General features: G+C 36.6%; 1 protein-coding gene across 1 annotated transcript in view; it reads left to right on the plus strand.

The window, feature by feature from the left end:
• The window catches only part of LOC149796300 (heat shock protein 75 kDa, mitochondrial-like), a 91949-nt gene that overhangs the window by 51120 nt on the left and 24457 nt on the right, over nt 1–16372 (plus strand). Inside the window, exons 12-14 of the mRNA XM_089960950.1 lie at nt 4047–4194; nt 7999–8126; nt 11632–11822. Of these exons, the coding sequence (XP_089817076.1) occupies nt 4047–4194; nt 7999–8126; nt 11632–11822 (467 nt within the window). The remainder of the gene's footprint in view (nt 1–4046; nt 4195–7998; nt 8127–11631; nt 11823–16372) is intronic.

Here is a 16372-nt window from a genome sequence, read left to right on the forward strand (position 1 = left end):
TACTGAACTACTTAAAACAGATGTCATTGGTTATTAAAGATTACTTACGCATTATGTTATGGATATATGTTTTATACTGTGGCTGTTGTTGACATTTATTATAGGTGCATGTTTTATACAGTGACGGTTGATATTTATTATAGATGCATCTTTAATATTCTGGAAGTTGATATTTATTACGGATTCATATTTTATCCTCTGGCAATTGACATTTCTTATGGATGCTTGTTTTATAGTTTAGCTGTAAAAGAGGCATTGGTTACTTTACCAATTTTCCGAACTTATATGTTTTTAAACAGTGTATTTTCCTGTCATAATCATTATCTGATCATATTACATTAGGATAACTTTATTTGCTACCTCTGAATCCAGCTCTCTTGAAAAGCTGGAAAAATGTGTCATAGACAAAGGGAAGCAACTCTTACACTTTAACTTCAGTCTACACTTGGTGGCAACATTTATGCCCTGTTTAAACCAGTTTTTGCTTTCGATGCTATATCAGATTGTACTGCAGACAATCAAGTTATAACTTTTTGAACCGAAACGTATTATTCAATATTTCTTTTTCAGAGGTATAACATGTCACAATTTTGTTTCTTATGGTACTTAAAACAATTTTGTAAAATATCACTGAATATCATGATATTTTTGAAATTATCATAACATTTGTTTTTCATTATTGATTTAAAACAGCAACACATATTTTCACTGGTGGAATTTCGTAGGCATTGCTCTACTTTTCTCTCATTTTAATAACATATGTGTATACTTCATATTTTGTGTGTGTCTGTATGTGTTTATTTCATATTCTATGTGTGTGTGTTTATTTCATATTTTGTGTGTGTGTGTTTATTTCATATTTTGTGTGTATATATGTTTATTTCATATTTTATGTGCTTATTTCATATTTTGTGTGTATGAGTGTTTATTTCATATTTTGTGTGTGTGTATGTAGGTGTATTTATTTCATATTTTACGTGTCTGTGTGTGAGTATGTGTGTGTGTGTGTTGTATGAACTTGTTTGTTCTCTTCATTACAGAGATGGCAATAAATGCAAATGATCAAGAGTTATGGAGGGCATTCACAAAACACACCTGCTTTGTACAAAATGCTGTGCATCACACAACTGTAAAGTTTGTGTTGCATGGATAGAGAATATGTGGTGACCAGTGTCCTTAAGAAACAGCTCAAGGAATACAAAAAGAGAGCACTATTTATACACCCCATGTCAGACTCGCTTACAAGTCTCATGGGGGATGTCAAGGTACCTCCCTCCACCCCAACCCCCCTGAAGATACAGAAGGCAGTGCTAGATATTAAGGCAGTCGGAATGAGTAGAATAAGAGTTGGAAATGTGGATACTATCTCTAATCAGTAAGACTTTTAATTAGAAAGAAATTTCTTTGGATCCTGTTGGTGATGAAACTTTACTTCCACCCAAGAGGCAGGACAGTCAAATATCATCCTGCCTCTTGGGACATGAGTTTTCAAAGTCATATCTCTGCCCTTGAGGCATGAATATTCAGAAACCCATAAAATGGGCACGAGGAGGAGTTTCACTCAGACCAGTCTTGACCAACTGCCAAGGTGTGTCCTAGAACAATGCACATTATTATAGTTGCCTCATCTCTAAATAACCAACTTCTGTTACTGTGCCATAAACACCAAACAAAACCCCAAACAAAATTGATCATGCACAGCATTTTTGTCGGACATGAGGGGATATTATTTCAGACTTATGAATGTGCGATATGTGACTATAATGGTCACAAATCTCTTCTAGACTGAGGGGCTTGCCAGCTGGCCACATATTCAGACAGTTATGATGTACCACGTAGTGAAACTGACTTGTCAGATTGATACAGTATGTGAGCTGTTTTTTATTTTGGGTTGAAATGATAACACTCGCTTGTTGATTGTGGGATTTATTACAAGATGAAATAGTACGAAATAAACTTAAAAATATGCAAAATGCATACTTAGAATACAAGACAGATACAATATAGATTATAACTGACACAAATACAGTATACAGTATACAACCCACCTACCGACATTTATAATTTTATCACAGAAAAACAAATCATACCTTACCAGACTCGAATGGTATAATTTTTTCAAAATTATATTCAATCCCTGCCTGGTCCAACAACGGAATGGATGGAATTCAGCTTAAAGGCATCAGTAGAAGAATTCTGTGCTGCCTACATCCAGATGTCCTCCTCCACATGTCACCATCCCAATATACAAGGTCAAATCCTCCTCCACATATCATCCCTTTCTCCAAGGTCAAATCCTCCTCCACACATCATCCCTTTCTCCAAGGTCAAATCCTCCTCCACACATCATCCCTATCTCCAAGGTCAAATCCTCCACATATCACCCCTATCTACAAGGTCAGATCCTCCACACATCATCCCTATCTGAAAGGTCAGATCCTCTACACATCGCCCCTTTCTCCAAGGTCAAATCCTCCTCCACACATCATCCCTTTCTCCAAGGTCAAATCCTCCACATATCATCCCTATCTCCAAGGTCAGATTCTCCACACATCATCCCTATCTACAAGGTCAGATCCTCCACATATCATCCCTATCTCCAAGGTCAAATCCTCCACATATCATCCCTATCTCCAAGGTCAGATCCTCGGTAAATGTAGATGATAATGATGATAGTCCATCATTCAGAAATTTGCCTCAGTCGTCAAAAGTTGCAGAACTAAGCAAGCATTGGAAAATATTTTCAAGCCCAGCAATGCAGAAGCCTTTTATTTCCATAATTCATTTGCCAGGTAGATTCTCATCCCACTGGTGTAAGTCTCATGCATACTGTCTGGAGATACCTGATGTTGACAAAGATGTTTCCACTTTTAGCAGGACTGCACCACATTGTTTTGAAGTGGATCAGAAGTCTTCCCTGCTTGTTGAGATCTTTATACTTGTGATGCATAACTCAACATGCTCTAAAGGGCATCACTCAACATGCTCTAAAAGGCATCACTCAACATGCTCTAAAGGGCATCACTAAACATGCTCTAAAGGGCATCACTCAACATGCTGTCTAAAGGGCATCACTCAACATGCTCTCTAAAGGGCATCACTCAACATGCTCTCTAAAGGGCATCATAGATTCGAACCAAATTAAGTATGAAGTTCTACATTGAGAAGTTAGATTTTTAGAGGTTCACAGTTAAATTTGATTGAGTTCACAGTTAGGTATAGAACTTGCCCTTAGATTGTATTAGAATTTTGTATTAGATTGTATTGCTATTTGATTGCGTCCACTGTTTGATAAAGAAATTGCCCTTAGAATTTTGTATCCTGGAGGGGCCCCGAGTGGTCTAAAGCGCTCACCGTTCCGGATTACTGCCATCTCACCTTTGTCTGCGTATGTTCGAGTCCAAGGCTTGGCTAGCGTGGGTACGTGGGAAAGCCTGCCAGTAGCTTCTCGTGGGTTGGTGGTTCTTTCCTGGGTTTTCCAGGGTTCTTCCTCCACCAGTTATACTGGCCGCCATATATGGCCTATCTTGTGCTGAAGAATGGCGTTAAACCCTTGAACAACAACATTTGTATCCTGGAACTCAAGGACTTAGTGCACTGAAACTAAATTTTGTATTTATATTAATAAGACCTAGGTCAGGTTTGATTTTCACATTTTCAGACAAAAGTTTCAGAGTTCTGACCCCTATATTTTACAGTCAAACTTTGTCGTTTAGTTGCATCATATTGGCAGGGGCATCTGGCATATTGACAAATTTACAGTTTCGATGCATACGGTCAGTTCAGATCATATTGGCAGGGCATCTAGCATATTGACACATTTCTAGTATGCATAGATGTTGATCCAAATTGTTTGGGGCAATGTGTATTACCGGTAATAATATAAAGATATGAAGTAATTCCATTTGTTTTATAATTCACTGGACAGCATTACTGCAAAATCTTCCCTGGTCTAAAACATCTGGAACAAATTAGGAGTTTCATTATTTAGTTCCACATTGGAAATTCTGGTCCATGTAATTAGCATATTTATCTCTTTTTTGCAGAAAACTAAATTCAGTGCTAACAAAGAGGATCCTGAAATTTTTGTTAGACCAGGCCAGGAAGGATAAGGATAAATACTTGAAGTTTTATGAAGATTATGGACTGTTTTTTCGTGAGGGGATAGTGACACAACCAGATCAGGAAACCAGGGTAAGTTTTATGAACTGTTCCCATATAAGGATGTAGTGACACAGCCAGATCAGGAAACCAGGGCAAGTTTTATGGACTGTTCCCATATAAGGATGTAGTGACACAACCAGATCAGGAAACCAGGGTAAGTTTTATGGACTGTTCCAGTATAAGGATGTAGTGACACAACCAGATCAGGAAACCAGGGTAAGTTTTATGAACTGTTCCCATATAAGGATGTAGTGACACAACCAGATCAGGAAACCAGGGTAAGTTTTATGGACTGTTCCAGTATAAGGATGTAGTGACACAACCAGATCAGGAAACCAGGGCAAGTTTTATGGACTGTTCCAGTATAAGGATGTAGTGACACAACCAGATCAGGAAACCAGGGCAAGTTTTAGGAACTGTTCCAGTATAAGGATGTAGTGACACAACCAGATTAGGAAACCAGGGTATGTTTTATGGACTGTTCAGTATAAGGATGTAGTGACACAACCAGATCAGGAAACCAGGGCAAGTTTTATGGACTGTTCCCATATAAGGATGTAGTGACACAACCAGATCAGGAAACCAGGGTAAGTTTTATGGACTGTTCCAGTATAAGGATGTAGTGACACAACCAGATCAGGAAACCAGGGCAAGTTTTATGGACTGTTCCCATATAAGGATGTAGTGACACAACCAGATCAGAAAACCAGAGCAAGTTTTCTGAGGATTATGGACTGTTCCTACATAGGGGTATGGTTACACAATCAGTACAGGAAACAGTCGTAAGATATATACTACAGATAGCTACTCTTCAGCTTGGAAAATTGTTTTAGTCTGCCTTGTTATGAAACTTTACAGGAGTTCTGCCATCTTGTACATAATTTAGCATTCAGTTTAAGATAGCAAGTGATGAGGAGCAATTTTACATATCAGAGTTAATCTTTTGTTTTGGACATAATATTTAAAATAGGAGATACATCTCTTCAGAAAAAGAGCTTTATAATAAATGTTCATAGATCTAGAAGATACTTTAAAACTGTTCTCTCACAATACCTCATCAACTTTTATAACGCAAGTGTTTTTAAAAAATGATAAACATCATTCACTTCATGCATTAGCATAGATATAGTTTACAAAAAACAAGGAGCTAATTAAATAGAATCATTGGCATGATTATTAGTGTATACCAAAACAGTGGTATCACCATCCTATCTACCTTATACATACCAACATAATGGTATCACCATCCTACCTACCTTACATACCAACATAATGGTATCACCATCCTACCTACCTTACATACCAACATAATGGCATAACCATCCTACCTACTTTACACATGCCAACATAATGGCATACCATCCTACCTACCTTACACATACCAACATAAACAGTGGCATCACCATCCAACCTACTTTACACATACCAACATAATGGCATACCATCCTATCTACCTTACACATATCATCATAATGGCATCACCATCCTACCTATCTTACACATATCAACATAAAGGCATCACCATCCTCCCTTGCACATAAATATTTGATGGCAAGACTAAGAGAGTTTATATATAATTTTGGTTGCATGCCATTAGGAAGAGCATACATTATAATGTAAATTTTTGGAATAAGAAGTTCATGCTAAAGTTTAGAAGGGCTGTACTGACAGTGGGTAAATTTAGGTAGAATATAGCTAGAATCCCAGATTGTCCATACTTTTCTTGACTGCTTAATTCATATGATGAGGACCTATGTATCACATCTGAGTTTGATTGCTAAATTGTATTGATGAGGACCTGTGTATCACATCTGAGTTTGATTGCTAAATTGTATTGATGAGGACCTTTGTATCACATCTGAGTTTGATGACTGCAAAATTGTATTGATGAGGACCTACATATCACATCTAAGTTTGATGACTGCAAAATTGTATTGATGAGGACCTGTGTATCACATCTGAGTTTGACTGCAAAATTGTATTGATGAGGACCTGTGTATCACATCTGAGTTTGACTGCTAAATTGTATTGATGAGGACCTATGTATCACATCTGAGTTTGATGACTGCTAAATTGTATTGATGAGGACCTGTGTATCACATCTGAGTTTGACTGCAAAATTGTATTGATGAGGACCTGCGTATCACATCTGAGTTTGATGACTGCTAAATGGTATTGATGAGGACCTACATATCACATCTAAGTTTGATGACTGCAAAATTGTATTGATGAGGACCTACATATCACATCTGAGTTTGATGACTGCTAAATGGTATTGATGAGGACCTACATATCACATCTAAGTTTGATGACTGCAAAATTGTATTGATAAGGACCTACGTATCACATCTGCGTTTGATGACTACTAAATGGTATTGATGACCTATGTATCACATCTGAGTTTGAGGACTGCAAAACTGTATTGATGAGGACCTATGTATCACATCTGAGTTTCATGACTGCTAAATTGTAGTGGGGCCCCGAGTGGCCAAGTTGTCTGAAGTGCTCTCCGTTATGGATCACTGCCATCTCACCTCTGTTTGCGTGGGTTCGAGTCTCGGATTCGGCTAATGTGGGTATGTGAGAAAGCTTGCCAGTAGCTTCTCGTGGGTTGGTGGTTCTTTTTGGGTTTTTTCTGGGTTCTTCCTCCACCATTAATACTGGCCGCCATGTATAGCCTATCGTGTGCTGAAAAATGGCATTAAACCCCACAACAACAACAACAACAACAAATTGTAGTGACGAGGACCTGTGTATCACATCAGAGTTTGATTGCTAAATTGTATTGATGAGGACCTATGTATCACATCTGAATTTGATTTTGAGTTTCTTGTTCCAAGAGTTACAATGGAATATGCAGTTGTTCTTCAGAAAGATGGATATCACTTGCATTTAAGATTTAGAGCTTTTAGACTAGGTTTTAGTGGAATTTTGAGAGGTTTCCTATTTTGTCGTAAATGCTGTGTGTTGATACTTTAGAAGAGTAGGTTCATTGTCTACAGAGGACACTCTCCACTTTGCAGGTGCTTTGGGCCTTTTATTATTGTTACAGTGAATAAAAATGTATGTATGATTAATTTTTGAGACTGATTTAACTCATTAAATTATATGGTATTGAGACATTAGACATGCATAGTGCAAGCTTCAGCCGGTCAACCCTAACAAGTCATGCTTGGATAGCCAGTCACCACTTACAAGGTATGCCTGGACAGCCAGTCACCCCTAACAAGGTCGGCCTGGACATCTGGTCATCCCTAACAAGGTAGGCCTGGATGGACAGTCAGTCACCCCTAATTAGGTCAGCCTGGACTGCCAGTCACCCTAACAAGGTATGCCTGGACTGCCAGTCACCCTAACAAGGTATGCCTGGACAGCCAGTCACCCCTAACAAGGTTGGCCTGGACATCCGGTCACCCCTAACAAGAGATTCCTGGATGGACAGTCAGTCACCCCAAATTAGGTCAGCCTGGACAGCCAGTCACCCCTAACAAGGTTGGCCTGGACATCTGGTCATCCCTAACAAGGTATGCCTGGACAGCCAGTCACCCCAAACAAGGTAGGCCTGGACAGCTAGTCACTCCTAACAAAGTCGCCTGGTCAGCCAGTCACCCCTAGCAAGGCCAGCATGGACAGCCAGTCACCCCTAACAAGGTAGGTCTGGACAGCCAGTCACCTATAACAAGGTAGGCCTTGACAGCAAAACATGGGCACTTTGCAATAGGAATATTTGCCCGCTTTGACAAAATAAAAGGTGTTTGCTAATTAAGGCTTGTGTAAGTATCGTATTGAATATGTTATCTTAATGAATTTTGCAGTGAATATTTTATTTTTCAGGAAGAGATTGCTAAACTGCTGAGGTTTGAGTCCTCACATTGTCCAAAGGGAGAGAGTGTTGGTCTTGAGGATTATGCCAAGAGGATGAGAGCAGGATCCAGAAACATCTACTATCTCTCAGTGCCAAGGTACAGTACCTCATATGTGAATACACCTTTCTCCACTGAATATGATCTGTAATCAGATTAACATTAAAACTCTGTTACTGCACCTACACAATCCTCTAGGAATGAAAAAATGCTTTCCCATGTATATACCATATAGCCCAAGGAAAGACACTCATCATTACCTCCTCTTTCCATCACTAGGTGACTTCCAATATACTGTATGTTTACCATTTTAAGCTTTACCCATTAGAAATTGGTTTGAATTTTACTCGTCTACATGGCATATCAGGTTAATATTGATTAATAATGTATTTGATACATACTTGCTCTAATTTATTTTGTATTTTAGTCAATATTTGTGCAACTTGTTTGACGTTTGTGGACATCAGTTTTATGACCTCGTAAACCAGCAAAATATTGTTAGTGACCATTGACAGTTGTCTTAATTGTGAACACTGCTTGACATCAGAAAGGTCAAAGGTCAGGGTATTTGTAAATGGTTTCCCACAAAAGCATTAATTCTGTATCAGAGACCTATGTTGATGACTTTCACATGTGTATCTATATTTATTGGTAACTCCTGATACATGTGTATCTGTATTTATTGGTAACTTCTGATACATGTCTATCTATATTATTTGGTAACTCCTGATACATGATTTCATTTCATTTTTGTAATTTTTATTCATGGTTGTAACCTGTACAGAATATCTTTAGTTAGATTTTGCAAATATGACCTGAGTGTGTTAAGAGCATAACATTACATAGGATCTATAAATAAATGCTGATGTATGTATTGACAAGTACTAATAATAGTCTTAATGATTACTTTGGCTTAATTTTTCTTTGGCTGATGAAGTTTAGTTGATTCTAGAAGCATTCAGTAACTTCCCATTGGTAGGGCAACTGAGCCATTAGATTCTACCCAGTTTTGGAGTCATTTCTTTGTTCCTGTTGTATTACATATTGAAATAAAATCCATGATCATATCCACCTTATAACAGGGAATGTATTAAATATTGAAATAAAATCCATGATCATATCCACCTTAAACAGGGATTGTATTATAATGAAGTACACTATAACAGGAAATGTATTATAATGAAGTACACTATAACAGGAAATGTATTATAATGAAATACACTATAACAGGAAATGTATTATTATGAAGTACACTATAACGGAATGTATTATAATGAAGTACACTATAACAGGGAATGTATTATAATGAAATACACTATAACAGGAAATGTATTATAATGAAATACACTATAACAGGAAATGTATTATAATGAAATAACTATATTAGGGAATGTATTATAATGAAGTACATTATAACAGGGAATGTATTATAATGAAGTATACTGTAACAGGGAATGTATTATAATGAAGTACACTACAACAGTGAATGTATTATAATGAAATACACTATAACAGGAAATGTATTATAATGAAACTATAACAGGAAATTTATTATAATGAAATACACTATAACAGGGAATGTATTATAATGAAGTACACTATAGTCAATGAAGAGATGTTTGTATTCCTTTGGCACATTCAACACATGTAGGCAAATAAAGTGCCTTGCTGAAGAACACACCACTGTATATGACTAAGGCTTGTTGAATTGAAGGATTTGAACCCACACTTCTTTGGTCATGAGTTTAGCACACTAACCACTAAACCACTATGGCTCCCACAGGGAGTGCTGTACTTGGTTGTATCATGTGATACCTTAAATAGATTATGTGAGTTTGCTTTGTAACAGAAAGAAGCAATAATTATTTTACAACACATCACTTCCATTCAAACCAATTATGTGAATTGAATATCAATCCATTATAAATTTGAAATATGGAAAACTTGTTCCAAAAAGAAGCAATGCTGTTAAAAACAAATGAACATTTAAATATCAAAAGTAGGACTTCATACAAGAACAAATTAGGGAGACAGATAAACTGATAAAAAACAGGTTTTGGAAAAAGTGTTCTTAGTCCGGTGCTTGGGCATGATCACATGACAGGCACTTGGGTGGTGAATAGTGGCAGTTATTATTGAAAACCTTGTTAGCAGGATTGTACAGAATCCACAAGATATAGACCCATGAAATGTATTAGATAATCATGTTTATATGCATGTTTCAGTAGTCTGGTTATATTTTTCATGTCAACAAGTCAACTATAATCTGTAATCTGTGATCTTTAATCATTTTCTTTGCAGTGGAGGCATACAAATTTTGTAAAATGTAGTTTACATCTGTGAAACAAATTGTTTTCATTTTATTTTTTAAATAAATCCATGCTAGCATAGGGTTGGATATTCCTGTATTTATTCATTTATAAGCCATTTCCAACTGCAAACAACATAACCATGATCTGCCCTCAGATGTGCCAACAGATCAGGATCTTTGTTGTCTGTTGTTAACAGCAGTTTTCAGGCAATGTAATTTCACCAACAAATTTCTCAAATGGACAAATAATTTTAAGTGTAGATATTTAACCTGGAATTATGATTTAGGAACAACTACTTGGAGTGGACAATGAAAAAGTATGGTTGTTTGTATATATTTCATTATATTTTCCAAAACCTTGAAAATTGATACCCACAAAAATAAGTGAATTGACAAGGAGTTATTGCTAAAGTTGGACAAATGGACTAATCTTAGAGTCCTAATTGACAGCTGTTGCTTGAGTTGGACAAATGGACTAATCTTAGAGTCCTAATTGACAGCTGTTGCTTGAGTTAGGCAAGTGGACTAATCTGATTGTCATATCATACAGTAGCAGTTGTTGCTAGTTAGACACCAGGATTAATCTAAGAGTCTGGTTGTTCTTAAGAGTTAGACAAGTGAGCTCCATAACAGTTGTTAGCTAAAGTTAGACAAGTGAACTACTCTGTGAGTCTGATTGACTGTCCAAATCGATAGCTGATGCTAGAGTTAGAGAAGTGAACTAATCCGAATGTCATATCTGACAGTAGAAGTTGTTGCTAGAGTTAGACAAGTGGACAGGCTAAAGTCCATTTGACAGACAAATAAACTAATCAGAATGTCATATCTGACACTAGCAGTTGTTCCCAGAGTTAAACACGTGGATCAATCTAAGTGTTAACAAAATGTTGCACTAATACATTGTAGTCATTGATTGCTGCAGGCCTTATTTTGCAAAGCTTTGTTTGTCCTAGGATGACATAATTTTCAAAAGTAATGGATAGAGATTATTTCTTTGCTCCTAACAAGGTTTGAACGTGTGTTGGAAACATGATGAAACCATAAGAATGTAAAGTTTTGAAATATGTTCCTTTCTCTCGAACAAAGAACGCATGTTTGCATTTACAGTACCATGATTCTCTCATGACAAACCCAAAATTTTTGTCAGTTTTTATTTGTCTGATGAAATTGCCAACTTTTCAACAGGTTTTCAAGGCTGCCCCATCAAATCAGTGTTAATCATAAGACAAATGCAGTAATTATGGTCTTTATGCTACCATTTTTTGTATTGAATCTTTGTTGTCTCTATTCCAGTCGAGAGCTTGCAGAGAACTCACCCTACTTGGAAGCATTGAAGAAGAAAGAAGTGGAAGTTTTATTTCTCTATGAGCCATATGATGAGCTGGTGCTTATGAACCTTGGACAGTTTGACAAGAAGTTTCTTAAGTCCGTTGAGAATGAGATGACGGAAGACAAAGAAGACACCAATACTGTGGATGAAAAAGGTAGACAGAGGGGTTTGGAGGGAGGGTCAGAGTAGAGAGAGGGAGGTGAAGTGGGGTGGAGATGGAGATAGAGGTTGGTCAGAAATTGAGATATGGATGAATGGGAAAAGATAGATTCAGACAGGATAGAGACAAAGGAAGACAAAAATAAGTCAGAAGGAGGAGAGAAATTTAGAGAAGGAATTGCCATATTTGGAAAGATAACAATAGAAAGGAATGTGGATTATTACTGAAAAAAGAATAAACAATTAGCACAGATTTATTCTGACATGGTGTCTAGGTAATACCAAAAGATTGACACAGATGACTATGTAATATCAGTAATTGCAGATTGACATAGAAAATAAAACCAATAAGGGCGACCCTGGAAACTGGGTAATATAAATAAGATTGACTCTGATGACCAGGTAGTATAAACTATTACAGAATGACTGTGATGACCAGGTAGTATAAACTATTACAGAATGACTGTGATGACCAGGTAGTATAAACTATTACAGAATGACTCTGATGACCAGGTAGTATAAACTATTACAGAATGACTGATGACCAGGTCGTATAAACTATTACAGAATGACTGATGACCAGGTAGTATAAACTATTACAGAATGACTCCGATGACCAAGTAGTATAAACTATTACAGAATGACTGTGATGACCAGGTAGTATAAACTATTACAGAATGACTCTGATGACCAGGTAGTATAAACTATTACAGAATGACTGATGACCAGGTAGTATAAACTATTACAGAATGACTCTGATGACCAGGTAGTATAAACTATTACAGAATGACTGATGACCAGGTCGTATAAACTATTACAGAATGACTGATGACCAGGTAGTATAAACTATTACAGAATGACTCTGATGACCAGGTAGTATAAACTATTACAGAATGACTGATGACCAGGTAGTATAAACTATTACAGAATGACTGATGACCAGGTAGTATAAACTATTACAGAATGACTCTGATGACCAGGTAGTATAAACTATTACAGAATGACTGTGATGACCATGTAGTATAAACTATTACAGAATGACTCTGATGACCAGGTCGTATAAACTATTACAGAATGACTGATGACCAGGTAGTATAAACTATTACAGAATGACTCTGATGACCAGGTAGTATAAACTATTACAGAATGACTGTGATGACCATGTAGTATAAACTATTACAGAATGACTCTGATGACCAGGTAGTATAAACTATTACAGATTGAATGATGACCAGGTCGTATAAACTATTACAGAATGACTGATGACCAGGTAGTATAAACTATTACAGAATGACTGATGACCAAGTAGTATAAACTATTACAGAATGACTGATGACCAGGTAGTATATACTGTTACAGAATGACTCTGATGACCAGGTAGCATACATGCCGACCATTATGATTTTGGCGTAATCATTATGTTTTTTTTCACTAAATTACGCCTTATGCGTAATTGTATATAGATTACGCTTTTTCGGTATATCCACCATCCCCAAAAAATCAATTGTTTCTTTTCTCATTTTTATTAACATCCCATTAATCCCACAGACTGTGTTTTTAGAAAAGACAGCTTCTACATAACTACGTTATAAGAGTACACTTGTCTGTGCACTTTCCTAACTGTACTATGTTCTATTTATTGCAACTATCCTATTACCCAGAAACATGCTGGTTCTACTTTCAAACTTTCGAATTCGTATTCTATTTATAGCAGCTGTATGGCTTAGTGAGGAGAGAACATACTAGTTTTCTAATTTTTAATCTTTACTTGCAGATTCTTTTTTTCTAATTTATATTTAGTACAGAACCAGTCTATAGGTATTTGGCGCTGAAAAGTATAATTTATTTTAGTCGATGTATGTATGAGAGCAAAAATATCTCCTTTCAAATAATTTCACAGATGGATTAGAAAAAGGCCAAAAATAAAGGAAACAAAAAATAACATTCCTCCAAAGATGAGGACACTAGGGCAGCATCACGTGACGTCTGTTGCAGGCCGTGTGGAAATAATTTTACTATTTGGCGCTAAAAGTCTTCAGATATATTCTAGTCAATGTTTGTGTTAGAGAACATGTATTTTTTCAAAGAATTTCACAGGTGGATCAGAAAAAGACAACAAAATATAAACGAATCCTTCAAAGATGAATACATGAATGGCATAATACAGTGTTCCATTCTCGGGCACAGGGGCTTGTATCGTTGCCTAAAATTGACCTGTCATACATGTACTATATATATAAACTATATAGTACATGTATGACAGGTCAGTTTTAAGCAACGATATGAGTTCCTGTATTCTAGGGCAGCTTCATGCTCATTGCAGCAAGTGTGGAAATGATTTTAACAATGGGCATGGTGGTAAATTTTGTGTGGATAAACACTAGAAAACAAAAAACACATCGAATTAGGTCATCTTATGTACTCCAATACTATGGTAACTTACTTATCTACAGCAGAGCTAAAGTGAGGACATGAATGTTATAAATGCAGAGGTGTTATTTACCGAGTTCTTAATAGAAAGATAATGAAGATCTTGCTGTTGGTGCAGAAGCAAGAGAATTCATAGAGCACAATTCTACTTTGCTGTGAAGGTGTTTTATGATAATGTTAGAGATTATTATGCTACAGCCTGTGATTACATGCTCCAGAAATTCCCCTATGGAGATGAAGTGCTTTTAAATGCTTCTGTTGCTGTTGTAAATGAGAGACAGTCAAAAGCTTCAAAAGTGTTAGATTCTTTGTCAAGAGATATCCCTTTCTATTACCATCCTTTTCTACCTTGGATCATCTGGAAGGAGAATTCCTGAAGTATAAAGTTGGGATTCTACCTGACAATATACTTAGTGCAGATAGAGTTGATGTTCAATGGCACCTTAGTTCCCAGCTAAAATAAACAATCACTGGAAGATATAAGTTTCCTCTTCTTTGTCAGGTTATGAAAGGAATATTGGTTCTTTACCATTCTAATGCTGACTGTGAGAGATTGTTTAGTATTGTTAACAAACATAAAAGTGAATTCAGATCCAGGCTCAGTAACCCAGTACTTTGTGCTCTACTGGAGTGCAAAACATTCATGGTCTCAGTTGGTACAAAGTGTTTTAAAATGCAACATGAAAATATGTTGCTTTCAAAAGCTAAAAGTGCTACATATGAAAACATGAAGCAGTAAAGGATGTTAAAAGACGAGAGGGGCAAATAAATCATTGTTTATTGAATTTTATCATGTTATATGTGGATTCCTCTTTTTCTGCTTGGATCCCTCTTTTTGTCCACTTGGATTCCTCTTTTTGTCCACTTGGATTACACTTTTTCCTCATCAGGGGTTGGCATGTATGAGGTAGTATAAACTATTACAGATTGACTCGGATGACCAGGTAGTATAAACTATTACAGAATGACTTATGATCAGGTAGTATAAACTGTTACAGAATGACGATGATGACCAAGTAGTATAAACTATTACAGAATGACTGATGATCAGGTAATATAAACCGTTACAGAATGACTGATGACCAGGTAGCATAAACTATTAGTGAATAACTTAGATGACCAGGTAGTATACATTATTACAGAATGACTGATGACCAGGTAGTATAAACTAGTATAGATTAACACTGATGACTAGGTAGTATAAACTATTACAGTTTGTCTCTGTAGACTAGGTAATACCAGTACACTAGTGTCTAGGTAATATAAATAATTACAGATTAACATTGGAGACTAAGCAATACCAAAAATTGGACAAGATGACTAGGTAATATAAATACAGATTGACCCTGAAGACTAGGTAATAAGATTGACACTGGAGTCTGGGTAATAAGATTAACCTGGAAGACTAGGTAATAAGATTGACACTGGAGACTGGGTAATATTGACCCAGACGACTAGGTAATAAGATTAACCCAGACGACTAAGTAATAAGATTGACCCAGACGACTAAGTAATAAGATTGACCCTGGTGACTTGGTAATATTGACCCATTTGATTAGGTAATAAGATTGACCTTGGAGACTAGATAATAAGATTGACACTGGAGACTAGGTAATAAGATTGACCCAGATGACAGGGTGATAGCATTGACCCTGGAGACTAGGTAATAAAATTGACACTGGTGACTTGGTAATATTGACCCATTTGACTAGGTAATAAGATTGACCTTGGAGACTAGGTAATAAGATTGACCCAGATGACAGGGTGATAGGATTGACCCTGGAGACTAGGTAATAAGATTCAGATGACAGGGTGATAGGATTGACCCTGGAGACTAGGTAATAAGATTGACACTGGTGACTTGGTAATATTGACCCATTTGACTAGGTAATAAGATTGACCTTGGAGACTAGGTAATAAGATTGACCCAGACGACAGGGTGATAGGATTGACCCTGGAGACTAGGTAATAAAATTGACACGGGTGATTAGGTAATAAAATTGACACGGGTGATTAGGTAATAAGATTGACACAGGTGATTAGTTAATCAGATTGACGTAAGAGACTAGGTAATAAAACTGATCCTGGAGACTTTAAGTTTCTTTGTTGACACAA

The sequence above is a fragment of the Sinohyriopsis cumingii genome, chromosome 6 (assembly GCF_028554795.1).
Source record: "Sinohyriopsis cumingii isolate HCF-2022 chromosome 6, ASM2855479v2, whole genome shotgun sequence".
NCBI classification, from domain to species: Eukaryota; Metazoa; Mollusca; class Bivalvia; order Unionida; family Unionidae; genus Sinohyriopsis; species Sinohyriopsis cumingii.